This window comes from Physeter macrocephalus, chromosome 4 (genome assembly GCF_002837175.3).
Source record: "Physeter macrocephalus isolate SW-GA chromosome 4, ASM283717v5, whole genome shotgun sequence".
NCBI classification, from domain to species: domain Eukaryota; kingdom Metazoa; phylum Chordata; class Mammalia; order Artiodactyla; family Physeteridae; genus Physeter; species Physeter macrocephalus.
The window spans coordinates 68,320,117-68,347,571 of NC_041217.1; the positions used below are offsets into that span (position 1 = coordinate 68,320,117).

General features: G+C 45.5%; 1 protein-coding gene and 1 non-coding gene across 2 annotated transcripts in view; one reads left to right on the forward strand and one right to left on the reverse strand.

The window, feature by feature from the left end:
• Nucleotides 1–9,009, forward strand: part of F11R (F11 receptor) — a 23,285-nt gene extending 14,276 nt beyond the window's left edge. Inside the window, exons 2-10 of the mRNA XM_007112304.4 lie at nt 4,122–4,190; nt 4,358–4,465; nt 4,653–4,799; nt 5,095–5,297; nt 5,473–5,575; nt 5,714–5,821; nt 6,051–6,063; nt 6,370–6,418; nt 6,555–9,009. Coding sequence (XP_007112366.1) covers nt 4,122–4,190; nt 4,358–4,465; nt 4,653–4,799; nt 5,095–5,297; nt 5,473–5,575; nt 5,714–5,821; nt 6,051–6,063; nt 6,370–6,418; nt 6,555–6,590 — 836 coding nt within the window. The 3' untranslated portion in view covers nt 6,591–9,009. The remainder of the gene's footprint in view (nt 1–4,121; nt 4,191–4,357; nt 4,466–4,652; nt 4,800–5,094; nt 5,298–5,472; nt 5,576–5,713; nt 5,822–6,050; nt 6,064–6,369; nt 6,419–6,554) is intronic.
• Nucleotides 9,010–11,442: 2,433 nt separating this feature from the next.
• LOC112062244 (small nucleolar RNA SNORA18) lies at nt 11,443–11,573 on the reverse strand. Its single transcript, XR_002890637.1, has one exon. It is a non-coding gene; the product is annotated as a small nucleolar RNA SNORA18 (small nucleolar RNA).
• Nucleotides 11,574–27,455: the final 15,882 nt, after the last annotated feature.

Sequence of the window (27,455 nt, forward strand, 5' to 3'; positions counted from 1 at the left end):
GGACCTCTCACTGTTGTGGCCTCTCCCTTTGCGGAGCACAGGCTCCGGACGCGCTGGCTCAGTGGCCATGGCTCACGGGCCCAGCCGCTCCGCGCCATGTGGGATCTTCCTGGACCGGGGCACGAACCCTTGTCCCCTGCATCGGCAGGCAGATTCTCAACCACTCTGCCACCAGGGAAGCCCTAAAAAAATTTTTTTATAAATTATTTATTTATTTATTTAGGCTGCATTGGGTCTTCGTTGCTGCACTCGGGCTTTCTTTAGTTGCGGCGAGAGGGGTCTACTCTTCCTTGCGGTGCGCAGGTGGCTTCTCGTTGCGGAGCACGGGCTCTAGAGCACAGGCTCAGTAGTTATGGCACACAGGCTTAGTTTCTCTGCGGCATCTTTCTCTGTGGGATCTTCCCGGCCCAGAGCTCGAACCCATGTCCTCTGCGTTGGCAGGCAGATTCTTAACCAGTGCACCACCAGGGAAGCTCTAGAGAAGAGTTAGTCTTTCCAAGGCAATTACAGTGATAGAGGAGAGATGGTTTAGTGGGCTGGAATGTAAGCATTTTTCCGGCAGTATTTATATTTATTTATATGTCTTATTGAAGAAAACTTTGAAGTCAGAAAAAGAAGTATGTACAGAAGGACCTATGGGCAGATGATGATAATAATAAGACATACTACTTATTTGGTGCTTCCTCTTGGTCAGACACTCTTGTAAGCACTTTATTTGTATTAGCTTAACTCTCAACAACAGCCCTTTGACATAGAAACTCTTATTATCCCCATTTTACAAGTGGGCAAACTGAGGTTCAAAGTGACTAAGTGGCTTGCCTGGGTCACACAGATTATAAGTAACGGAGCTGGGATTTGAATGCAGGCAGTCTGGATCCAGAGGCTTGTTCAGGAACAAGAAGGGGAACATGGATCAGGATGTCTGAGGTCTCCTGGGGTCACTAGGAAGGAAGGACATGGTGGGGAGGCTGGGCTTGACTCATGGTGTGAGATGCAGTCACAGTAGAGTTTTGAGTATTGCACTCAGGCCACAGGCAGACATCAACAGTCCTGCATCAGAGGAAGGTGGGAAGGCCCTGAGGTGAAGGGCCCTGTATTTTAAGCAAGAGGAGAGAAGCCTGGACTAGGTAATAGCAGTCAGAATTAACGAGAAGGGGAGGATGCCAGTTGCCCAATATGTTTGTGTATATATGTGGTGGTGTCATTCCTGCACAGGTTTTAGATCTGATAATCTGAGAGGACTCAGAAAAGAACTTCAGCTAAAGTTAGAAGTGAGGCAGAAGCAATCATCGAATTCATATGCTGTGATTATTTATTTATTTTCTTTGGGGCGGCCCTTTATTTCAAAGGCTAGTTTTTAGTTTAATTACAAGCTGTTCTTCATTTGGGTGGTGTCATAGGTTGGGTTCTTGGGAAACTGGCTCTGAGGTGTCAATTATTGTACCAAGACATTTATTAGGGAGTGTTCTTGGGATCCACACCTATGGAAGCAGGACTGAGCAGAGGGAAAAGTTGAGTTGCGTTGTAGTCCCAACAAGGCCTCAGCTTACTGCACAGGGATCTTTGAAGCAGAAATAGCCCTTCAGTGTTGTCCCAAGGTGGGGAGTTGGGGCGATAGAGCCGGGACTTTATATGTGTCCTCCCCCCCTTTGTTTTGTCCCACGTGGCACGTTGGATCTTAGTTCCCCAACCAGGGATTGAACCTGAGCCCCCAGCAGTGGAAGCAAGCGTGGAGTCTTAACCACTGAACCACCAGGGAAGTCTCCAAAAGTCAGTTCTTGCTGGTTCCTTTTTTTTTTTTTTTTTTTTTGGCCGCGGGACTTGCTCGATCTCAGTTCCCCGGCCAGGTATTGAACCTTGGCCATGGCAGTGAAAGCGCAGAATCTGAACCCTAGGTCACCAGGGAACTACCCCCCCTCTCATTGATCAGGCATTGGATGCCGGTGCCCTGACCCTGTTGCTGCCTGTTAGGAGGCATGGCCCTGGGCAAGGCAGTGTTCTGGGTATCCTCAGAGAAGGCTGCTGGCTGCAGGCCTTCTTCTGGCAGCAGTCCCAGCAGCTGAGACAACAAGTCCTTCATTCCTGAAGAGAGATCTGGTTTGTACATCTCGGTGTACATCACAGGTAGCAAATTGTAAAATTCGAAAATCTTAAAAGAACAAAGTTCCCATCATCAAAGCAGAGAAAGTTGACTTGGGCAAAAAATCAAAGCATTTCATTGTCAGTGTTCTTGATGAGAGCTGAGTCAGAGACTTCCATGTCCTCAGTTTTCAATTTAGTAAAGACTATTTGGGTTAATTTCTGTATCTGTTATTACATCTGATTATACATTTGACTTTGAAATATAATGCCAAATATACAAAGTAATATGGTTAGAAATAATTTCTAGATAAAATGGACCTGACTTTTAAAAGAATCATATTTTAGTACATAGTTTGCCTCCATTACACTAGTGGCTTTTCTGAAAAGCAGCATGGTGTATAAAAGTATGGTATAATAAGGGAAAAAAAGAGGTATACGAGAGACCTGTATGCTAATCTCAGCTCTGCCATTTCCTAGCTATGAAAACTTGGATCAGCCACTTAATCTTTTATTTTTTCTATTTATGTATGTATGTATGTATGTATGTATGGCTGCGTTGGGTCTTCACTGCTGCCTGCAGGCTTTTCTCTAGTTGCGGCGAGCCGGGGCTGGTCTTTGTTGCGGTGCGCGGGCTTCTCATTGCGGTGGCTTCTCTTCTTGCAGAGCACAGGCTGTAGGCGCGCAGGCGTGCGGGCTCAGGAGTTGTGGCTCGCAGGCTCTAGAATGCAGGCTCAGTAGTTGTGGCTTGCGGGCCTAGTTGCTGCACGGCATGTGGAATCTTCCCGCACCAGGGCTCGAACCCGTGTCCCCTGCATTGGCAGGTGGATTCTTAACCACTGCGCCACCAGGGAAGCCCCCCGCTTAATCTTTCAGGTTTTTTTTTTAAAAAAAAGAAAGAAACAAGAGAAAGAAAATGAACCTAAAGGATTTCAGAGAACATCTAGTTCAAACCTGTCATGTTTCAGATAAGAAAAAGGAGGTTCAGGGTCAAGAGACCATATTCAGTTACTTGGGTAATTTAATAAAGAAAAAATATACTTGCATTGAACAGATATGCTTGCATTTATCTAAAGAAGGCAGGACTTTGACTTAAAGCTATAAATAAAGCATCCTTCATGAGTTTGAGCTTTGAAAACATGAATGAGAGTAATTGCGTAAGTGCAGGTTGATAACTATATCACACCATCCTAGAATCCTCTGGCACTGGTGCTTATTTTGGGATGTGTGGGCCCCTCCTGTGAGCCCTGCTGCCTCTCTCCCACCATGTTATTTAATTAGCCTTGTCTCTCCTCACCTCCTCTCTCCACCCCCACCACACACCACATTTTCCTTCTCTTCTCCATTGGGCAGAAGGAGATTCTAATGAGATGATCTGAGCCCACTTCTGGTCCAGAACCAGCTGTGTGATCTTAGACACATTTCTTTACTTCAGTTCCTCATGTAACCCTGGGATGATAATATTTGTCCTGCTGATCTGTCATTCTTGTTTCAAGGATCAAATGATATAATTGTATGTGAAAACACTTTAAAAAGCACAAAAGGCCCTACAAATGTTTTCTTATCATCCTATTATTGCTCCCCCCTTTCCTTCCCTCCCTTGCCTCCAGCTTTGCTGGCTTTCTGCCAGGATTTCTGACAAGTGACTGCAATTATTTGCTGAGAAGCTTTCTCTGAACCATGAAATGTCATTTAGAAAGCTGCTCTTGGACTAGGAAGAATCTAATTAGATTATTGGGAGTCACAGAGGGAAAAAAATTTTTTAAATAAAGAAATTGCATTAGAAGGAAATATTTTATTTCCATTGATTGAAACAAGTATTAGCCCGCAATTGTAGCAAAAAGCATTTTTAAAAGATATTTAGAGTATTGGTGAGGAAGTGTGAGATCCGAGAGGAACGTGAATCTCTTGAATCCCTTGACCTTGGAATCTCAGCATGGAGAGCCCCAGCCCTAGATGCCCCATCAGCTGGGACTGCTCTTCCCTCTCCACAGCATTTCTCTGTCCACTCCTGATGGACCCACCTCTCTTCTTCTTCTCAGGCTCACTGGCATTGGGCAGGGGTGCAGTGCAAACGTCTGAACCAGTAGTCAAAGTTGCTGAGAATAAATGTGAGTTGGGAGGGGCTGTGGAGGGTGGCGGGAGGGTGGAGGGAAGGGAGGTGAGCAGGTGCAGACCCCTGGGGAACATGCAGCCCAGACTGTGGTTTGGGGCCATTTCCCCATCTTCTCCATTTACTGCTGTGTCTTCCTTCCACTCACTTTGATCCTGTCTGCAGCTGCCAAGTTGCCCTGCTCCTACTCGGGCTTCTCCTCTCCCCGCGTGGAGTGGAAGTTTGCCCATGGCGACATCACCAGCCTCGTTTGCTATAACAACAAGATCACAGGTGAGTCGCTCCACCTCCTTGCTGACTGCCTAGGTTGTAGGGGGCACACCCTGGGGCTGAAGTCCCCAGGGCCTTCCCGTCGCCTTTCCTGGGGGAAGAAGAGAGCCCCCTCTGCCTTGGGTGCCACCATCACCAGCTTCTCTTAGCTTTCCAGCTCACTCTGCCCCTGTTTCCTCTGTCCTGGTAGCTTCCTATGAGGACCGAGTTACTTTTTTGGACAATGGCATCACCTTCCATTCTGTGACCCGGAAAGACACGGGGATGTACACGTGTATGGTCTCTGACGAAGGCGGCAACACCTATGGGGAGGTCACCGTCCAGCTCATTGTGCTTGGTACGTGCCACAGGTCTTCTGTGTGGGCTTGCAATCAATTGCTTCCCTAAACCCTTAGCAGGCTCTGCTAAGCTTTGGAGCTCGCTGATGGTGAAAATGCTCGTGCTGTTGGGGCTGGGGAGGGGGGTGTTCAGAGTCCAGGTGCTGTCAGAGAAGAACGAGCCCCTGGTTAGGGGGAAACTGAGGACATACTAAGGGAGGAAGGCTAGAGGTAACTATGGATTGGAGTGTCGTGCTACTTGGCCTTCAGGCAGCCCTCCTGCTCTTGTGACAAGTACCTTCTCTCCCTCCCCAGTGCCTCCATCCAAGCCTACAATCAATGTCCCCTCCTCTGCTACCATCGGGACCCGAGCAGTGCTGACCTGCTCAGAGAATGATGGTTCCCCGCCTTCTGAATACTTTTGGTTCAAGGATGGGGTACTGATGCCTACAGAACCCAAGAGCAACCGTGCCTTCAGCAACTCTTCCTATAGCCTGAACCATAAGACAGGGGAGCTGGTACGGATGGGGTCAGGGTAAAAGATGTGTATGAGGGGGGCGCAGGGTTATAGAACCCCCGAACGTGGGGAAGAAGAGCAAGCAACAAGGTCACCTTGGCATTGGGGTCAGGAGACATAAAAGACAGGTACTTGGCTTCTTCAAGCAGGAAGCCAATTCGTCTTCTGCCCTCCAGATCTTTGACCCCGTGTCGGCCTCTGATGCTGGAGATTATACTTGTGAGGCGCGGAATGGGTACGGGTCACCCATGAAGTCAGACACTGTGCACATGGATGCTGGTGAGTGAGGGCATGGCTGGGGCTTGAGCTCAGACCCCAGGGTGGGGTTTCGGGTCTGCTTTCCATCCTGGCTTTGGCAATGTTGTCAATACCATGAACGAGCTTTCAGGTGCCTGACCTCTCACTTGTGTCCCATAGCGGAGCTGAATGTAGGGGGCATCGTGGCAGCTGTCCTTGTAACACTCATTCTCCTTGGAGTCTTGATTTTTGGCATCTGGTTCGCCTATAAGAGAGGCTACTTTGACAGTAAGTATTTGCCCTCAAAGGCTCTCCTTTGTATCATCCCCATTTCAGGGCCTGGTTCTTGGGTGCCACCTGAGTACTGACCTGATACTGAGCCCCGTGTGTGTTGGGGTTACCTCCCAGGGAGCACCGGTCACCTGTATCTCAGGGCCACACGCTAGGGCCCCCATCTTCCTGCGCCATGCTGTCTTCTACCCTGCTGACACTCATGGTCCCATTTCTTGTCTTTCAGGAGCAAAGAAAGGGTGAGTGAGCTGCTGTCCTAGAGCTCTCTAAGGTTGAGTACATGGATGTATATGGTTTGAAGCTGAGATGTGCCCGGGGGAAGGGGTTGGAGGGGAAGGCAACTAGCCTGGTAGGGAAAAAACATCTGGATTTCTAGCCCTGTCCACTATGGTCCTGTGCTTGTCCTTTCTCCCTGCACTCAAACCTCCCTACCGAGAACTCTGTGCTTCCATTAAGTTCTCAGTCCTGGCCTCTAAAGTTAACAAGCAGAGGCTAAGGAGAGGGACTAGGGGACTGAGTGTCTCCATCTTCTGACTTGTCCATAGGACCTCGAGTAAGAAGGTGATTTACAGCCAGCCCACTGCTCGAAGAGATGTGAGTATGCCTGCCCTGGGGTGGGGAGGGCCTCCCGGCTGGAGTGAGGGGTTTCCAGACTGTGTTGATATGTATTCAGGGGATTATCAGCTAAAGAAGACTGTAGAGAGTTGACTTGAATGTTTTATTTCTCCAGGGGGAATTCAGACAGACCTCATCCTTCTTGGTGTGACCCTGGTCCAGCTCATCTCCCGTCCTCTGTGCTTGCCTTACTCAGGTGCTACCAGACTCTGGCCCCTGGTGTCTGTAGTTTCACGGGATGCCTTATTTGTCTTCTAGCCCCCAAAGGGGCCCTCACTTTTATCTTAGTTAGGATGTGTTATTTTAATAATGTCTGCCATGTGCACCTTCTTCCTTCCTGCCTCCCTTCCTTTCCCACCACTACTGAGTGGCCTGGGACTTGTTTAGCGCTCTTTTTTCCCATCCCTGTGAGGGATCAGACAGAAGTCCTGACTGATGCCTGCTGAGTTCCCTTCCAAGTAGACTGCGAGGGTGGTGGGGCACTCACTGCCCCCTGCAGGTAGTGGTCCTCAAATAGGGAGGGATCTGGAGCTTGGTTCCTTGACTCTTTCTTGCCATACTGAAGACCGGTACCAGCTGTTCTAGAGTGGGGACTGGAGACTGGAGCAGCTGAAGTGGATGTTTGGTGACGACGTCAAGTCTCTTCTGCCTCTGCAGCCCACTTTCTTCTGTCCTCCCGCCGGAAGTGCCACTGGGATCCTCCTGCACCGTCCTCTTAATGAACACAAGCAGACTGACAGCAGCTATGTCTGTAGAGAAAACAAGAGCTTTTGTTGTGGACAGCATAGTAAGCTTTCAGGGCAAACGGAGCAGAAGAGTTTTTAAACTGCTGATCTACAGAAAAGAAAGCTGGAGCTGGTAGCTCAAGCCATCACCCTTCCCTTGGCTGGAACAACTGGACCCACACTTTTAAGATGTGTCTGCAGGGTTGTGGGAATTTGTGTAGTAGTCAGCTCTGCTGAGCACGTGTGTGTGTGCGTGTTCGTGTGTGTGTGTGTGTGTGTGTGTGTGTGTGGTCTCAGTTCTATACTGCAATTGAGTGTGTTGGAGGGCTTCTTAGCCCTTTGGTGAGATTGTACTGTGGGAATGGGAGAAATGAAATACCTAGGCTCCTTCTTAGTACAAACAAGAAAATCCCCAAAGCCCTGCTTCCTAGCAACCTGGGCTGGTCCCTAGCTCACTGTCCTACCCCTTCCTGGTTCCTGCCTTCAAGACAGAAATTGGACCCTCATTTCCAGAGTCCTCTTGTGGCAGGAGAAGGGCACCTCGGGTGAAGTGATGGTGTACTCTGGGTTCTACTTGGTCTGATCCACCCAGTGAGAGGAGAAGCGCCCACCCTGCCACCTCTGGCAGCCAGATGCACTAATATACTTACCTGAGGCTACAGGAAAAGCTGCTCCAGAGCCTGAGGCAGGATTTCTCAAATCATTTTCAGAATCACTTCTTTAGTAGTAGTTTAAAGTAGTACTACGACTCTATTTAGGGGGTAGGTGTAAGTGAGAGCAGGAGTGAGCAGGGTAGTCCTGCCTGCCACTGCTTTCCTTGTCCCATCTTGACCCTTCTTTGCCCTTAAATCTGTTTCTCCCTCTACCCCAGCAGCCCCAGTCTATTTATTAACTAGCAAGAGGGCAAATAAGGGGTCTTCTAGGATTGATTTTGCTAATTTCTGTGGAGGATACTGAACACCACTTTGCCATATTCTGTTCCCTTATCTGACAATCCATCACAGTACTGAGTTTTCTTTTCATCAAGGATCCAGAAGGGAAAACAAACCAAATCATATCGTCATGCACCAATAAAAAATAAGCTTTCCAGATGGAAATAAAATCTAATTAGGCAATAAAAGTAGAGATTGTGAAATGGTTCAGTAAGAATGAGATTTTTGAAGTATGTTTCAGTTTTGTATCATTGTTGGGGGACAGGGTGGGAGGGATGTGGAGAAAAGGCCACAGGTAAGCAGAAGTGAATCATTGTTCCTGTAAGTCGGGAGCAAATGGCTCTTCACTCCCTAGGTCACGACTTGTGAGGAATATGAGTCAGTTATTTACCAGCCTTGGACTTTACCGCTCCAGCTTACAACAGTCCCTTTGAGTTGGAAAACACCTCGTCTGCTTTCAGTTTAGAATGTTACAACTAATTTTTGTAATAAATGTTTATTTTTCACATTGAGTTTGTTTAAGTCCTGAAGTTTTAGCTTAAAAGAATTGGGACCCCAAAGTGACTTGAACATTCAAAAATCTTACCTGTAGTCTTTTTAAGAAAGAGATTAGGGATATCCTTCTAAATAGTCTGGTAGTTAGATTTCAGTTTAATTTACCATTGGCCTGTACTTGAAAGGGAATGCTTCAAATGGACATTTCCTGCATTAAAAGGAGACTTGGGGGTTGAGGAACAGGGTAATCCATAGAGATTAGTGTTTTAGACATGAACCCACCCTGATTAGGGATAAAACGATTGAACATTAAGGTTGTGTTTGTTGTCCCTGTCTCAACAGGATCTGCAGATCAAGGCCAGGGGAGGGGAAAGTGGGAAATGGGGTTGGTCTATTTCTGAATGACAGGACAGTATGTTTTATGGGGGCCTGGGGACAGCTTAGTAAAGGAGATAAATGAAGAAAAAGTACAACTTGCACTTTAAGAAAAAAAAAATCTCTAATTTTGTAGCTCTTCCAATTTATTATCCCCTCTTTGGTACTAGCTGTACAAATCTAATACGAAATGGAACTTTTTTGAGGGAAGTAATTTTTTTTTTCTTTTTGGCTGCACTGCACAGCTTGCGGCATCTTAGTTCCCCAACCAGAGATTGAACCCTGGGCCCATGGCAGTGAAAACCCCGAGTCCTAACCACTGGACCGCCAGGGAATTGCCCAGTAACTTGTTGAATAATTACTATCATCCACTAGCTTCCTTACTGGGTATTACTACTATCCCCATTTCACAGATGGGGAAAAGAGGCACAGAAATGCTCAGAAACCTGCCCATGTTCACACAACCAGTACTAGGCAAGTAGTAGATCTAGGATTCAAGACAGCTGGGGAGAGGCTGTATAGCATATGTCCTGCTCACAGTGACCCTGCAGGAGGAGGAGCTGGAGATGGAAGTTAACTTTCCCTGTAGAGGTAGGTATGTGGGAATTAGGAGAGAGGACATTGAAAGTAATGATGTCCACCTGGGGTTTTCTCTGAACTGTGACTACCCCGACAGTATCTACAGGACAGTGAGACAGCAATTATGAAGCTCTTGGTAAAATGGAGGGCCTATGAGTGCCACCTCCTGGAATGAAGGATAACATCACTGCATTTTTGCCGGTGACCTAAATGAGAAACAAGGCATGCATATCGTATTTGTGGATGGCAAGGAGATAGAACAACTTCATCAGCTTGCAAAATGAGGAGTCAAAAAGATCTCAGTAGGCAGGAATGATAAACTCCATTTAACAAGGTGAAGTTCAGTGGTAATAAGTGTTAAGATTCTGCCTTTGGGCTCCCAAAACCAATTCTTCATGTATAAATTTGGAAAGATGTAGAACGTCTAGAACCAGAGGGATACTCTGCTGATGGTACTAAACCCCTGTATCAAGTTCTGTTTTAGATGTCAAACTTTAAGATGATTATAGACAAACTAGAATATGTTCATAGAAAGTGATCTGGATGGTGAAGGGACTTAAAACTATGCCATCTAGAAGCTTAATAAAAGAATCAATGTCAAGCCCAGAGAATCAAAGACTCAGGCAAGACAAAATTAGGTATTTGAAGGTTACTGGATGGATGGTCCCAAGGCAGAAAATTAGGATCAATGTTTGATGTCTAAGAAGACTGGTTGTAATTCAGAATGTGCCCTTCAGAGCTTTAAGGAGGAGGTGCTGTATGGAAGAAAGAAGAGCAGTTTTGGAGTCCGGCAGACCTTGCTTGATTCCACCTTCTCCTGCGATGTTGGCAAATTTTTCTCTCTGGGTCTCAGTTTTGTCATCTAAAATATTGGTGATAATACCCACCCTATGAAATTTTTAGAATTAAATGAGACAAGATCTGTAAAGCACTTTACAGTACCTCACATTGTAAGAGCTGTCCATAATTGCTTTCAAACTGGATATTCTAGGCCAGGAGTTGAGAAACTTGCAATAAATGGCTAGATAATTTTTTTTGACTTACAAAGGTTTGTTTTTTTTTTTTTTTTTTTTTTTGGCTGCCTTGGGTCTTCGTGGCTGCACGTGGACTTTCTCTAGTTGTGGCGAGTGGGGGCTACTCTTTGTTGCGGTGCGCGGGCTTCTCTTTGCAGTGCCTTCTCTTGTTGCGGAGCATGGGCTCTAGGCACGCGGGCTTCAGGAGTTGTGGTACACAGGCTCAGTAGTTGTGGCTTGTGGGCTCTAGAGCACAGGCTCAGTAGTTGTGGTGCACAGGCTTTGTTGCTCCATGGCATTTGGGATCTTCCCGGACCAGGGCTTGAACCCGTGTCCCCTGCATTGGCAGGTGGATTCTTAACCACTGCACCACCAGGGAAGTCCCCTACGAAGGTGTTTTTATTTTTTATTTATTTTTTTAAAGTTTTTTTTTAAATTAATGTGTAACATAGACAAAGTTATTTGTCAATAAATTTTTAAGGAATTTCACATGTTCTGATCCTTTCCACTGCCAATCACCTTAGTTCCTCCAAACTCATAATCTTCACGATAAAATAGCCCTTTCAAAAAGAAGTTGTCATGTGAGTCAGCCCACAGTTCTTTTCGTTAGGCTTTTTTGATCTCCCGTGGAATATGGACACACTTCAAAATTCCCCACCTGTAATCTTTGGGATCCAATTTCCTCAAGCGATTTACTTTAGGACCATGTTTAGAGTCAGGAGATGGATCTGGCTGGTTCTGAATTTGACATCCTCTAAAAATGTATTAGGTTCAAATCATATTCACTCCTAAGCCATCACACCCTAGAACAGTACAGATCATTGGGATATGCCAATACCTAAGATTAAAAAAGTTTGTTAGGTTTTTCATAGTTTACTTGGCAGCTCTGTCTTGTAGTTCTTTCCCACAGATCTAACAGGTAGTTCTATGAGTAAAGGAAACCACACCATTACTCTATGAGGCGTTTCCAACAGTGTAGGTTTACAGAAAAAGCCCTGTCAGGATAGACCTTAACACGAAGGTGTTTTTAAAAAGAAAGCTTGATAAAATATACACAACCCGATTTTTATATCAGGAAAACAGTTGCTCTGGATGGGGGTTGTGTAGAAGCAATTGATTCCTCTGGTGAACACAGCCGTTGGTTATAAACTCTGGAAGTCTAACATGATGATACTATTTGTATTACCACCATTCTGGTATTTTTCTGTTGCCCGCTAGTTACCATCTCCACACATTCATCTACCACAGGGCTCATAAAGGGATCAGATCTCCGCAGTATTCCTCGGACATGTCTGCCACAGTGTAATTTCAATGACAACTTCTTTTCTATAATTTTTTTTTTGGCCGTGCAGTGCGGCTTGCAGTATCTTAGTTCCCCTACCAGGGATCGAACCCCTGCCCCCTACAGTGGAAGCACAGAGCCCTAACCACTGGACCGCCAGGGAATTCCCCATAAATTTTTTTTCAAATAGGGAGGGTGAGCTTGGCTCATGGTATCTGCCCAGCAGCTCAAAGTTGCCTCTAGAGGATAACTTTTTAGGCTTTGTGAGCCACACAGTCTCTACACAACTTTGCAGTTGTAGCAAGGAAGCATCCATAGACAATGAATGAGTGTGGCTGTGTTCAACTAAAACTTCATTTGTCGACACTGAAATGTGAATTTCACAATTTTCACGTTGTGACACGAGTAACATCTTTTTCAATTGTTTAAAAATGTAAAAGCCATTCTTAGGTCCCAGGCTGCACAAAAACAGGTGATGGGCTGGCAATTGGTGTGTGTGTGTGTATATATATGTTTATATATATATTTTTATATATAAGAATATTTTAATTCTTGTCCTTAGAAACTGTAAAGACTATACACCATTTGGAAATGAGTCTGTACCAAACAATGGCCAGAGAAGAATCATCCACTCTATGCCTTCTCTTTTGTCTGGTTACTCAGAAATATGTTATCAGTTATAACCGTTGTTGCTTGTCACCTCACATTATTTTTATCCATGTATTCACCATAGTCTACTTTCCCTTCCACATAAACTCGAGACCACTTTTTCACATACTGATAGGGCCGTTGGTATTTTATTCATAGTTGAAGTTTAAAGAAAGCAACTAACCCCTTTTAAAAAAAAATTATTTATTTATGGCCGTGTTGGGTCTTCGTTGCTGCGCGGGCTTTGTCTAGTTGCAGCGAGCTGGGGCTACTCTTTGTTGCAGTGCTTGGGCTTCTCACTGCGGTGGCTTCTCCTGTTGCAGAGCACTGGCTCTAGGCGCACGGGCTTCAGTAGTTGTGGCTCGCGGGCTCAGTAGTTGTGGCACACGGGGTTAGTTGCTCCGCGGCATGTGGGATCTTCCCGGACCAGGGCTCGAACCCGTGTCCCCTGCATTGGCAGGTGGATTCTTAACCACTGCGTCGCCAGGGAAGTCCCCCCTCACTTGGTTTTGAATGCAGACTTTAAGATTTCTTTGGCCCAGGTCTGTAACATCCCTGGGGAGAAAGAAACTCAGACAGCAGAGTGAGTGGGAGTAGCTGGACAAGAATAAGAGCTAAACCATTGGAGCCCGCAGGAGAGAAAGGAGTGAATGGAAAACCAGTATGTCAATGAGAAGTGATGTGGGAGGAGGGTGTTTTAACTAGCAGGGAGACTCATCCCCACTATTTTAGAACAACACTTAAATCCAGTTTCTGTTTCTAGTTGGTTCTTAAACTATGTGGAAATAATAATACAGTCTTTTCAGTAATAAATTATTATTTATAGCTCCTTGTTTGATGTCACCAACTTCCTTGAGGGCAGGGAGCTTGTCACGGTACGTGCCCAGTGTCTGGCACATCATGCCAATCGATAAATGGTGAATGAATGAGTATCATGTGCCCAGATCTAAATAAGTCGAGATAACTGAGGAGCTGCTATGTTGGCTGTCACCAGCATTATTACCTCTTGTTTTTTGTGTGGAATCCACATGAAAATAAGCTGAATGGAGCTGGGGGACAGAGGACCCCAGGCCCTGAATTTTTAAACGTGCATTTTGTTCTTGGTGTATAGGCAGTGGAGACAGTGGAACAGGGTACAGGGCCGAGGAGAGAATGAAGTGGCCTCATTCACTCCCTCTCGTGTGCTGAGCCCTTCCAAGTGGGCTTGGCTCCTGGATTTTCAGAGCTGCTCTTCCTACCTCTGAGACCAGCTCACGGTTTAAGGCGTTGAGGTGGCCAATAAGGAGCACATTGAAACCTTCCTCAGGGAGACATCAACCCATACAGGAAAGGCTGAGTGCTGAGAATGAGGTCCCTTTACCCTGCTGTGGAAGGAGCCTGGCAAGGGCAGTGTGGCCAGAGGGGTAAAGGAGGAGCAAGGACAACTAAAGACTCAGCCCCCTCTCTCTCACCCTTTTCCACCAATGTTTTGGCAACATTCCTAAAAGGCTTGTGACTTCCAATTCTGTTTGCACTCAGAACACCTGAAGTCTATGCTGTAGGGGAAGAAAAACATATCTTTTCCCCACTACCCTCCTAGGTTCTCCAGTTGGAGCCCCGTCATTAGACTGACAAGACAGATTAACAAGAGACAAAGAAACAGACTTTATTAACGTGTGTCATGCATACATAGGAAGAACTCAGATGAGTAACTCAAAGGAGTGGTTAGAACTTGGGCATATACAGCATCATAACAAAAGAATAATAAATTTTTAAAGAAGTGACGAGACAAAAGGAAAAGGACTTTCTAGGCTGGCAAATTGTAGGAAAGTAAGTATATGGGAAAAACTAATGTGAGATAAGTATTAGGTTTGTTATGTGGATTTCTTCTGGGGCCATCTCTGGGCTAAAGGTCTAGAGTTGTCTCTGGTGATTAACTTCTGTCCTTCCTGGTAGAGAAGGTAGGCAGGTACCTTTACAAATTTCTGTCCTGCTTTTAGGCAACTAGGGGAAGGGCAAAGGGCTTTTCTTGTGTCCACTTCTCATTCCCTTCAGCTCGAAATAATCAATATGTCAAAGTGGCATATTTTGGGGTGGCATATTCTGCTACCCTTCAATGTCTATTTTTGGAGGGGAGTACTCCACAAAACACAGGTTGAAATCCTTAAAGATGTCCAGGCTGAAAAGAGAAGTCATTGTTGGGTAAAACCATCACAGATTAAAAAAGATGTGAGAAACATGAGCATTCTTTAGAGCTCTAGATAAGCAGATTTAGGTGAAAAACAGCCTTATATTTTCCCTCATGGGGCTACACATTTAGGAACCACAGAAGAGGTGATGTAGCTGAAGCTGTTCCCTAGGGAGCATCAATCTGGTGGGAGGGCAGGAGCTGAAGCTGTATTTGTGTAGTGCTTTACATAATAATAGTTGGCCTGGAATTCTCATTAGTGCCAGGCATTGTTCTAATTGCTTTCAATGCACTAACTCATTTAATCCTCACACCTAAAAGAAAGGTACTGTTATCATCCCCATTTTCAGATGAGGAATTGAGGCAGGAAGAAGTTAGTGCCTTGCCCAAGGTCATATAGGGGTAAGTAGTAGAGCCAGAATGCCAACCCAGACAGACAGGCTCCAGAGCCCAAATTCTAAAGACTCACTATTCTGCCTCTACCAAGCTTACAGAAACATAATTATCTATATGGAAAAGAGCTATTGGAAAGCTTCCCTAAACCACCCCAGCACTGTCACTCAGTACACAACTCCAGAGGCTTTTTGGAAAATTCACGGGTAAGAGATGTCATGTTAGGAGGCATTGCAGGCCAGAGGTGCCACTCTCATAGAATTCAATGTGAGTGATACCAGGAGGACACAACTTGGGGCTCTTGCCTGTGGCTCCCTGTGGTGCCTGCAGAATCCAGGGCTGGATCTGAAGTCTGTTTCAAGAAAGCATTTTTTACGGATGCAGGTCAAATTTCCTATTCACTGAAAACTTGTTTAGTCCTGAGATAGGGCCTTATAGTGTCACCTTTAGGCCTTGGGCATGTAGAAGAGAGAAGGAAAAAAAGAAAAGAAGAAATGAAAGGAAAATAGGTTGGGGGGAAAGAAGCTGGCTAGTGGGGGAAGCAGGTGCTGACAACCTCTAGTCTCCAACATTAGAAAAGGGCCTAAGATTTAGGTGGTCTAAAGTTGCCCTCTGCTATGGTCTGAAGGTTTGTGTTCCACCCAAATTCATATGCTGAAAGCCAAACCCCCAAAGGTGATGGTATTAGGAGGTGGGGCCTTAAGCAGATACTTAAGTCATGAGGGTGGAGCCTTCAAGAATAGGATTCGTGCTCTTATAAAACAGGCTCCACAGCACTCCCTGGCCCCTTCCACCATGCAGGATACAAGGAAAAGTCTGCAATGAGGAAGAGAGCCCTCATTCTACCACACTGGCACCCTGATCTTGTAACAGGGAAGAGCAAAATCTGACTCCATGTTGGATCTGTTTCTTTGACTTTGTTGCTTTTGTTATTATAATCATACATAATGGCCTGCCTCAGGGAACCCTGCCCACCTGTGAATGGCTGCAGAAAAGAAGAAACTAACACATCCCCTCCCATATGCTGGCCAAGCCAGGCAAAACTAATGGCCTTTTTACTTTACTTCCTCACCTCATCTCCCTCTCTGCTCTATAAAGGAAACTGACATTCAGACCCCGATAAGTTGGTTCTCTGGGGACACTAGTCTGCCATCTTCTCAGTCTGCTGGCTTTCTGAATAAAGTCACTATTCCTTGCCTCAACACCTCATCTCCTGATTTATTGGCCTGTCGTGAGGTGAGCAGAGTGAGCTTGGACTCAGTAACAATCTCAGACTTCCAGCCTTTAGAACTGTGAGGAATAAATTACTGTTGTTCATAAGCTATCCAGTCTATGATATTTTGTTATAGCAGCCTAAATGGACCAAGGCACCCTCTAATATTTTAAAGAATCTAATGGACAGAAGGACTAAACTGCAGGTGTACTTGTGAAATGAGGTTGGTAAGAGGGTAAAGCCCCATGTCTGGCATGACAAAGGCCAATCCCTTACCTTTCCCCTGTCTGGAACTTGGTGATAAAGGTACTACTCTCTCTCTTAAGTTGAAAGCTGGCTCCCCCAAAATACCACAAAATAATCTGCTGGTAAGGCAAAACCGAAGTTTCTTGCTTATTGGAGTAACAGAAAGAACACCATTGATAAAGTCTTAGTAGAGTCTCAGAATGCGGGTGCAAAGGCAGGGTATTGATGGGAATTCTGGAGTCTGGTTTACAGGGGGTATTTCACTGTGGGGGGAGGCAGGGGTTGCTGACTGAGATTAGGCATACTCTGTGGCAAAATAATTTAGGATTGGTGGGAAATATTTGCTAGGGAAGGGTTTCCTAGCTACTCTTGTTTGATGGGTTCATTTTACGCTAAGGGATGTCTAGTTCCTGGGCAAGAGTTTCCTGGGTTAGTAAGGTCTTGTTAATGCAGACCTTCACATAGTGAAGTCGGGTTACTGTAAACAGCAAACTGTGTGGGTGTGGATTATTTTAGTGGTCATTTAACTCACAAAGTTTGGCATATGGCACATGCTGTAGCCAATAGGAAAGGGGTTAGAATACAAGTTTTTTTCATTAGGGAAGAAGGGGCAGGAGATTTAAGAGGTAAGCAAATGTGCAAAGGCACAAATATCCCTGAAGTAAAGGTACAGCGCTTTTCTTGCAACTAGATATGTAACCACCAGGTGGAGCTAGACCCTTCTGGCATGGCTATTCTTCCAAAGGTGATGCTATGTTACAGGCATGATTTCCTGGACATAGAGTTAAGTATGAGGAATTAAAAATAGTTAACTTCACTTATCAGATTGGCAAAATTTATTATTATTATTATTTTATTTTATTTATTTATTATTGGATGCATTGGGTCTTCGTTGCGGTGCGTGGGCTTCTCACTGTGGTGGCTTCTCTTGTTGTGGAGCATGGGCTCTAGGCGCACGGGCTTCAGTAATTGTGGCACGCGGGCTCTAAAGTACAGTCTGGGTAGTTGTGGCACACAGGCTTAGTTGCTCTGCACCATGTGGGATCTTCCCGGACATGTGAGATCTTCCCGGACCAGGGCTTGAACTGGTGTCCCGTGCACTGGCAGGCGGGTTTTTAACCACTGCATCACCAGGGAAGCCCCGGAAAAATTTAAAAAGCTTGTATAAGGGAGGAAAGAATACTTTACCTCTACCCTTCCAAGTTCTTGGTTGAGGAACCCCCCTCCCTCCAACATTAAAAAGATTAACAGGAGAAAAAACAGACGTTTAATAACATATATACCTCCAGTACACATGGGGGAGTTCCAGGAAAACACACCAAAATGGCTGAAGCTCTCACCTTAAATACTATCTCTAGCTAAAGACACAAAATGTTGGGGTGTTGGGGACGCAGAGCTAGTTATGGGAGGTTTTCAGGCACAACACAGTAAAAAGGGTAAGGTTTGTTATGCAGATTTAAGTCTGTGATTTCTCCATTTTTAAGAGGTTTCTAGAGACTTGGTCATGCTTCTCTTCCTGGTACAGAAAGGGAGACACCCTTACAGGTGGAGATTTCCCTTCAACATGTAAATTTCTCTTACAAAGGGTAACTTCTACTTGGTTTTCAGAGTTTTCCTGTGTCTGCTGTTTTTAAAAAGTAAGCAACTCAAGATAATCCTTATGTCAATGTAGGGGAGCAGAATTTGCCGCTTTAAAATATGTCTCATTGGCATATTTATTGTTTGGAGCTGGTTATTTTCTGAGGAACAGCAGACACGGGAAGGGCTCTGAAAACCAAGTAGGAGTTGCCCTTTTGTAAGAAACATTTACATTTGTGAGGGAAATCTCCATTTGTAAGGGTGTATCTTCTCTGTACCTGGAACAGGAAGAGGACTAAATCTCTGGAAACTCTTAGCAATGGAGAAGGCAATGACTTAAATCTGCCTCACAATCACCCTTGTTTACTGTGCTGTTCCTGGTAGCTTCCCATAACCGACTGCCCCCATCCTAAACGTTCTCTTTTGACTTTAGCTGAGGATGCTATTTAAGGTGAGGGCTTTGGCCATTTTGATGAGTTACCCAGTTTTCCTGGGTCTCTACCCTGTATACATGTTATTAATTAAATTTTGTTTGATTTGCTCCTGTTAATCTGTCTTATGTCAATTTATTTTTTAGACCAGCCAGAAAAACCTAGTTGGGTAGAGGAAAATTTCTTCCTCCTCAATACCAAAAAGGCATATTTTGGGGTGGCATTTTCTGCTCCCCTTCACTTGATAATACACTTGATCGTCAAGGCTGTGGGGTTGGTGTGAATAGAAAAGGGAGGGCGGGACTTTCCTGGTGGTCCAGTGGTTAAGAATCCACCTTCCATTGCAGGGGACACAGTTCGATCCCTGATCAGGGAACTAAGATCCCACATGCCTCGGGGCACCCACGCACTGCAACTACTGAGCTGACGCAGCCAAATAAACAAATAAGTATTTAAAAACACACAGACACACACATACACAAACCAAAAGGTAGAGCAATTTGTCAATATCATAACAAAAGTACATATACATTTAAAATTTGACCCGTGTTACCAAACCAAATGTTACCAAACCAAACTCAGGTCCACTCACCTGCCATGCAGCAAAGCCAATCTACTGATATCAGGTTGTGGTGAAGCAAAGTACAGCATTTATTACAGGGCACCAAGCAGGAGAATGGGCAGCCTGTGCTCAAAAGACCCGAACTCCCGATGTCTTTCAGGGAAGGGTTTTTAAAGGCAACATTTGGGATGAGGATTGCAGTCATGAAGTTTCTTCTGACTGGTTGGTGGTGAGGTAACAGGGTGATGTTTCAGGAATCTTTTTTTTTTTCCACTCTATGTGGCTTGCAGGATCCTAGTTCCCTGACCAGGGAATCAAACCTGTGCCCCCTGCAGTGGAAGCACAGAGTCCTAACTCCTGGCCTGCCAGGGAATTCCTGATGTTTCAGGAATCTTAATCACCAACCTTCTGGTTCCAACCAGTCTGGGGTCTATGTGCTTGTAGTCAGCATGTAGTCACCATCCTATACCTGGGCAGGGGTGGGGGGCTCTTAGTTTCTGGAGAACAACTCAAAGATATGCATCAGATTGTTATCTACTCCCTTGAGGAGGAAATAGAACACTGTTTTGTGGCTGAAATATTGTTAAGCTATCATTACTTTTCTTGCTTGACTGCTTTTCCTTTTTTCTGCATTCCCTCACTTCCCTCATAAGTAACTGTTTGAGTCTGCTCTTTGGAACTCAAACAAAGACTAAGGGACTAAATCCTTTTTCTACAAACAAGAAACAGGGGACAAGGAGGACTTTTTGTACCTGGGAATTCCCTGCAGGGTCCTGCTCATTTTTCAATCTCCTCCTTTTTTTTGATACTTCTCAATCCTGAGGGGAACAGGGGCGGGACAAGAAAGTGAATAATAAAGTTTTGGATAGAGAGGTTAATCATAAACTGAGCAGGAGAATTCAGTTTTAGGGGGACTCGGTTTCAATCCCATTCAAATTCAATCTAGGAATTTATCCTGAAGATATACCTCTAACAGTATGAAAATAAATGTAGGGACTTCCTGGGTGGCGCAGTGGTTAAGAATCCGCCTGCCAATGCAGGGGACATGGGTTCGAGCCCTGGTCTGGGAAGATCCCACATGCCGCGGAGCAACTAAGCCCATGCACTACGACTACTGAGCCTGAGCTCTAGAGCCCGCGAGCCACAACTACTGAAGCCTGCACACCTAAAGCCCGTGCTCCACAACAAGAGAAGCCACCGCAATGAGAAGCCCGAGCACCGCAATGAAGAGTAGCCCCCGCTCACTGCAACTAGAGAAAGCTTGTGCAGCAACAAAGACCCAACACAGGCAAAAATAAATAAATAAATAAAATTAAAACAAAAACAGAAACAAAAAACAAAGAGCATTTGTGGAATAGAGATTTATATAGTAGTCAGGAAGGGCCTTCTGGAATAAATCAACTAAGTTAGCAATAAGCTGTGCAATAAAACTTTGGGGTAGTCTTCAATCATTTGTGTTTTTACAAGGCAAAAATTGACAAGTTAACGTGTAACTTCAGAGTTTAGGCCCTAATTAATTGCAACTAGTAAATGAAAGGTTTGTACCTTAGAGCAGCACTGTCTGGTCTGGGAAGATCCCACATGCCGCGGAGCAACTAAGCCCATGCACTACGACTACTGAGCCTGAACTCTAGAGCCCGCGAGCCACAACTACTGAAGCCTGCACACCTAAAGCCCGTGCTCTGCAACAAGAGAAGCCATAAAACTTTGGGGTAGTCTTCAATCATTTGTGTTTTTACAAGGCAAAAATTGACAAGTTAACGTGTAACTTCAGAGTTTAGGCCCTAATTAATTGCAACTAGTAAATGAAAGGTTTGTACCTTAGAGCAGCACTGTCTAATAGAAGCATAATGCAAGCTGCATATGTAATTTAAAATTTTCTTTTAACCCTATATAAAAAGTAAAAAAAAAAAAAGTGAAATTAACTTTAATATATGTGTGTGTGTGTAGCCAAAATATTATTATTTCAATATGTAGTCAATGTAAAAAATTTCTTTTCTTGCTTAGTCTTCAAAATCCAGTGTGTATTTAACACTCACATACAGCTTAGCTCAATTTGTATACTATATAGTCATCAGAATTGTTGATGTTGCATTTAGATTTCATAAAATTTATAGTGAAAAAGTTGTTCCAAACATAATTAAAAATATACTGTGAATTCTCTGGCAGTCCAGTGGTTAGGACTGCCGAGGGCCTGGATTTGATCCCTGGTCGGGGAACTAAGATTCTGCAAGCCGTGTGGTGTGGCCAAAACAAACAAACAAACAAACATCCCCCAAAAAACCCACCCAAGATGCAAATAAAGACAAAGACTTACATTAATATATATGTATATATATACACATATATATTTAAAAGTTTCCCAATAACTGAAGTTTAAAAATTTAAATTAATTAAAATTAAATAAAATTAAACATTTGGTTGTGCTAGCCACATTTTAGGTGCTCAGTAGACACCTGTGACTTGTGGTTACAGTATTGGACAGCCCGGAAGGAAAGAATGAGATAATCCTTGGGGGAGCCTCTTGGATCATGCTTGTATGTGACCTTGAAGCCACATGCAGTCATCCTTTCACCTTATTTGCAAGTTTTAGATAATTTTTGTTGAGTTCTGAGGGTATATCAATTACCTTGATTTTCTTTTTAATTACCTTGATTTTTAAAAACAGCTTTATTGGAATAGAATTCACATACCATACAATTCGCCCACTTAAAGTGTACAGTTGAATGGTTTTTAGTATATTCACAGAGTTGTGTAACCATCAGCACAATCAAGTTTAGAACATTTTCATCGCCGCCAAAGAAACTCCATACCCATTGCAATCACACCCCATTTCCCCCAACCCTGTCGGCCCTAGGTAACCACTAATTTACTTTCTCTCTCTATTGATTTGTCTATTCTGAATATTTCATATAAATGGTTCATCCATTTTGCAGCATGTATCAATACTTAATTCCTTTTTATCACCAAAAATATTCTATTTTATGGATTTGCCATATTTTATTTATCCACTTATCAGTTGATGGACTTTTGGGTTATTTCTCTGGATTTTGTATGTTGACTGAGCAATGGACATTGTCAGCCAGGTCACTTATGGGGCTGCATTCAGCTGGGAACTTGGCAGGGGCTCCTTAGTTCTCCTCCATGCCTCTCTCTCCAAGTTGTGTCTCACCCTCCATGACCCCTCTTTCTCCAACAGGATAGCTTGGACTTCCTTATCCATGGAGGCTGAGTTCCAAGGTGCCACTTCTTAAGGGCTAGGCTACACCTACATGATTTCTGCTACATTCTATTGGTCAAGGAGGTGACATTGTCAGATTTGGAGAGAGGGGAAATAGGCTGCACCTCTGATGGGAGGAGTGATATCCCCATGTAATCAATGGGGAAGGAATGTGGGTGACATCTTTGGATTCTGCCTACCACACCCACATTTACCAGTGTTTTAAAAATTAGGTGGGGCCATTTGACTAGTTGTGGGCAATGGGCTGTCAGCAAATGTGACAAATTTCATTTCCAGGCTAAAGCAAAGAAAAGCCTGCAAGATGCTCCAGATGTATCATCTGTTCTGCAACCAAGAAGGCCTCATGTTGAAATTACTGTGAGCTGCTCCATGGATGACATATATTTTGCAATCACCCGGACCTGCAGGTGACTGCATTAGCAAGCAATAAACCTCTGTTGTGCTAAGCCACTGAGTTTGGAAGCTGTTTGTTAGGGAAATATAACGGAGCCCATCCTGATTAAAACATATGGCTTATGTCCTTACCTCACCCCTAAACCCAATACTGATGCTGCTGCTGCAGCTCTGACTTCCGGCTGCCTGCCTCATCTACTGAACCTGCTTTTGTGCTGTTGCTTCTGACTTCTCTGGGTAAACTTGCCTAATACAGCTTGACTCTGGGACCTCCCACCCTTAGTGGCTGGTGTACCTGGATTGACCTTGGATGCCCCCTGGGACCTGTTGTAGGGTCATGGAGAAAAGAGGGAGTTGCAGCAAGGTAATTGAAGGTCCTTGTGGCTTCAGTTTAGACTTAACTGCAAAACCCAAAAAACTATAGGCAAAGGGGAGCTGTCAAGAAGTTTTTAATCTGAAGAGTGAGTTGGGGAAAAAAAAGATTTGAAGAATAATTTGCTGATGAGAGCAGCGTATATGTCTGTGATATTGTGACTTGTAATAAAAAATATATATATTTGGTCTTCATCTCCATTTCTGGCACAGAGTTCTAAAACCCTTGGCATTTCCTAAATGATGAGGACAATAAAGATGTCTTTTGTTATGTGAATGAGATGAAATTTGGACCCCACCTAGGGATAGGGGCTGGTTGGCAGGAGAACCAACCCTGTGATTAGAGGGTTGGAACTTTCAGTCCCACCTCCCTTTACCCTTAGGGAGGGGAGAGGAGTTGGAGGGTGAATCAACCAATGGCCAACGATTTAGTCAATCAAGGCTATGTGATGAAGCCTCCATAAAAACCCAAAAGGAGAGGGTTCAGAGATTCTGGGTTGGTGAACAAGTGGAGATTCGAGGAGAGTGGTGTGCTCAGAGAGGGCATAGAAGCTCCGTGCCCTTTCCCCGTACTTGCCCTATATATTTCTTCTATCTGGCTGTTCCTGAGTTATATCCTTTCATAATAAACAGGTAATCTAGTAAGTAAAATGTTTCTCTGAGTTCTGTGAGCTGCTCTAGCAAATTAATTGACTCCAAGGAGTGGGTCATTGGAACCTCTCATCTATAGCCAGTAGGTCAGAAGCACAGGTGACAATCTGGACTTGAAACTGGTGTCTGAAGGGGGGCGGAGGGGGCAGTCTTGTGAGACTAAGTCCTTAACCTCCTGGTAGATAGCATCAGAATTCTGTTGAATTGTACGACACTACACCAGCTAGTGTTGAAGAATTGCTTGGCAGTGTGGGCAAAATCCCGCCTCCCCCACTAGAATTGGGTCAGAACTCTTTTTTAAAAAAATATTTTTCTATTTATTTATTTATTTTTGGTTGCGTTGAGTCTTCCTTGCTGCGCGCAGGCTTTCTCTAGTTGCGGCGAGCGGGGGCTACTCTTCATTGTGCTGCGCGGGCTTCTCATTGCGGTGGCTTCTCTTGTTGCGGAGCACGGGCTCTAGCTACGCGGGCTTCAGTAGTTGTGGCACGCGGGGCCTAGAGTGCAGGCTCAGTAGTTGTGGCGCTCGGGTTTAGTTGCTCTGTGGCATGTGGGATCTTCCCAGACCAGGGATCGAACCTGTGTCCCCTGCATTGGCAGGCGGATTCTTAACCACTGCACCACCAGGGAAGCCCCTGTGTTGTCATATTATTCATGTTCCCCACAGTGGGGGTCCTGGTGCTCAAGTCTGAGTCCAGGCAGCAACGATGGTGGAGCATTTTAAGGAGGTAGATTTAAAATGGTGGCAGAAGAGCCCATTCCTTTAATTTTCAGATACTTTGACTTCTTGGGGCCTTACTTGCCCTGGAGGGACTACCCCTTTCAGGGTTAGCTAATTCCTAGGAGTAGCAAACAACTTGTTTGTGAGCATTCCTGCCATGTGCAAACGAACCAATCCAGAGCCCATACCCTCAGCCACCTGTCTATTACGCTCTTTCACTCTGGGCCACTATCCACCTGCCCTAATCACCCAGGGTCAGGTACCAGACAACTAGGGACAGCCCCTGTGCCCCAGAGCCAGCTGAAATTATTCAAACTAGCCAATCCTAAACCTGCTTATGCTGCCTTGCCTCTTCCTTCCTGTGGAAACCACAGTAAAGGATCTTGTGTAAGTTTTCCCCTCACTTCCTCTGCCTCCTGATTGACCCTGGTTCTTCCCTGTGTGGGCCCCCCACCCCTGTGGTATGGCATCACCCCCTCCCTTGGGAACTGTGAGTATAACTATCTCTTTTTTTCTTCCAGTTTTTTTGAGATATAGTTGACATACAGCACTGTATAAGTTTAAGGTGTACAGCACAATGATTTGATTCACATACATCCTGAAGTGATTATCACAATGATTTTAGTGAGCATCTGTCATCTAATATAGTTACAAAATTAAATAGAAAAAAAGAATAAAAATTTTTTTTTCTTGTACTGAGAACTCTTAGGATTTACCCTCTTAACTTTCATAACATACAGCAGTGTTAATTATATTTATCATGTTGTACATTACATCCCTAGTACTTTTTTTTAAATTTAGGAAATTATTTTATAAGTCCTTTTAACTCAAAATCTGAAAGATATTTTTTTAAATTGCTAAGTATGATGATATAAAAAGAACTTTCCATGAAACCTTTAGGCAATGGAATCATCACCTCGAGCAAAACCAAAGCCAGATATCCAACAGGAGAAAATGTTCACCGCTTCCATTACAGACAAAGGGCCAGTCCCCTGAACGTGTAAGTTGCAGATCCAGGCCCTTAGGATAAAGCCCAACCGAGAACCCAGGAAGAAAAGGGCCGAAGACCCCCCAACAAGGAGTTAGTTCACAGAGAGAAAATAAAGGCGACTCTGAAACAGGAGAGGACGCTCAACCTTATTTACCCAAGATTAGAAAGCTGCAAATCCAAACTACGCTGAGGTACCATTTTCACCTATGAGATCGACCCCACCCCCTTTCCCCACCCCGCACCAAAAAAGCATTCCCAAGTTTGGTGCCACGTGGGGTTGTTGGCGAGGCTGGGGAAAGAGGCGGTGCCGGAGAACGCCTGCCCTGCTCTTCCGGTCACCGTCCCTGATCTCCCGAGCTTCAAGGCTCCATTGCAGTGAGGGTGGCTGGCACCGCGACGGCCCTGCACCACCGTGAGGGCACAAGGGCACACGACCGGCCTCCGCAGAGCGCCGTGCACGGGGGCCGGGAGCCATTCTCAGGCCCCTCAGTCCGTGCACGTCGATTTGAGCAGATTCCGCGGGAGTGAATCACGCTGAGAATACGGAGATGCTAAAGTATTGATTTGCGACGGGCAGTGTTGCATTCCAACGACTGTCACCCAGGACATCCCTTCTCAGGACGACCTGGGCCCCACCCCCAGGGGACCCGAACCGTCGGGCAGAAGACGGGCGGGAGAACACCGACGCGAGCAGAGCGGCCCCGAGCAAGGAGGGGCGAGGGGGGTGTGGTGGTGGTGGCGGTGGCGGCTGAAGAGCCGCCGTAATCATGGCGTGTGTCGGGCACTGACTGGCTAAGCGTGGAGGAGGCACTCTTACTCATTGAACGGTTGTTGAATGAGCAGTGCGTGCGTGGGCTAAAGTATTGATTTGCGACGGGCAGTGTTGCATTCCAACGACTGTCACCCAGGACATCCCTTCTCAGGATGACCCCATCCCCCCACCCCAGGGGAGCCGAACTGTTGGGTAAAAGACGGGCGGGCGAACACCGACGCGAGCAGAGCGGCCCCGAGCAAGGAGGGGCGAGGGGGTGTGGTGGTGGCTGAAGAGCCGCCGTAATCATGGCTTGTGCCGGGCACTGGCTAAGCGTGTAGGAGGCACTCCTACTCACTGAACGGTTGTTGAACGTGCAGTGCGTGTGGGGGGAAGAGCGGTGGACAAAAAAGCAAGTTCTTGATTTCTGGGGCTCGAACCGTGAGAGCTGCTACCATGTCACCGCTCCCTTCGCATTCTCCGGCTGCTGCCCCTGTCCCCGGTCTGCGGCATGAAGTGCACCGGCCAGGTGGCGGGCTCCCGGTCTGGCCTGGGCTCCGGGCGCGAGGAGGCGGTCCGGAGGGTGGAGTCCGCTCGCGGTAGCCGCGCCTCCTCAGGGGACAGAAGGCGGAGCATGCAGATTAGAAGTGGCTGTTCGGCGCGGGAATGACGGAACAATCAAGTACGTAGAATTTCTCCTCACAAAGGCAGAGAACAGAAAGTCTGCACAGGAGTCCATGATAGCGCTGTGGACGACGCAAAAGGAATCAGACAAGGAGTGAGGATTAGGGTGCTCACCGTACCTGAATAGGGATGAAGGAAAGACCGCAACGGCCAGAGGCGAGGAGCAGATGTCCCCTCTCAGCGTTTCCTTTAAAATTAAGTATAGTAGTTGTTTTTATCAATTTAGCCTTTGGTACGTTTGTGTCGAAAAGAAACACATTAAATGAGTATTTAAAATTGAGGATCAGAACGGAGAGCTTTTTTTTTCGTTTGTTCTGCGCACCGGCTTTTTCCTCCAGTGATGTTGTGGACAGTGAGTTTCCCTATGGGGCGGTGATTCAATTGTATGAAGATTAACACCTGTGGGTTTGTCTACTAATCGCTTTTTTTTCCACCGGGCTTTTGACAACGGTTTGTCGTTTTTCTGTAAACAGTGGAGTAAAGAGAAAGGCTGGTAGGAGTAGTTGCCCTAAAACTGCTTGTCCATTGAGTAAAAGTGCTGCTGCTGTCTGCAGAGCATAGGGCGGAAATGTTTTC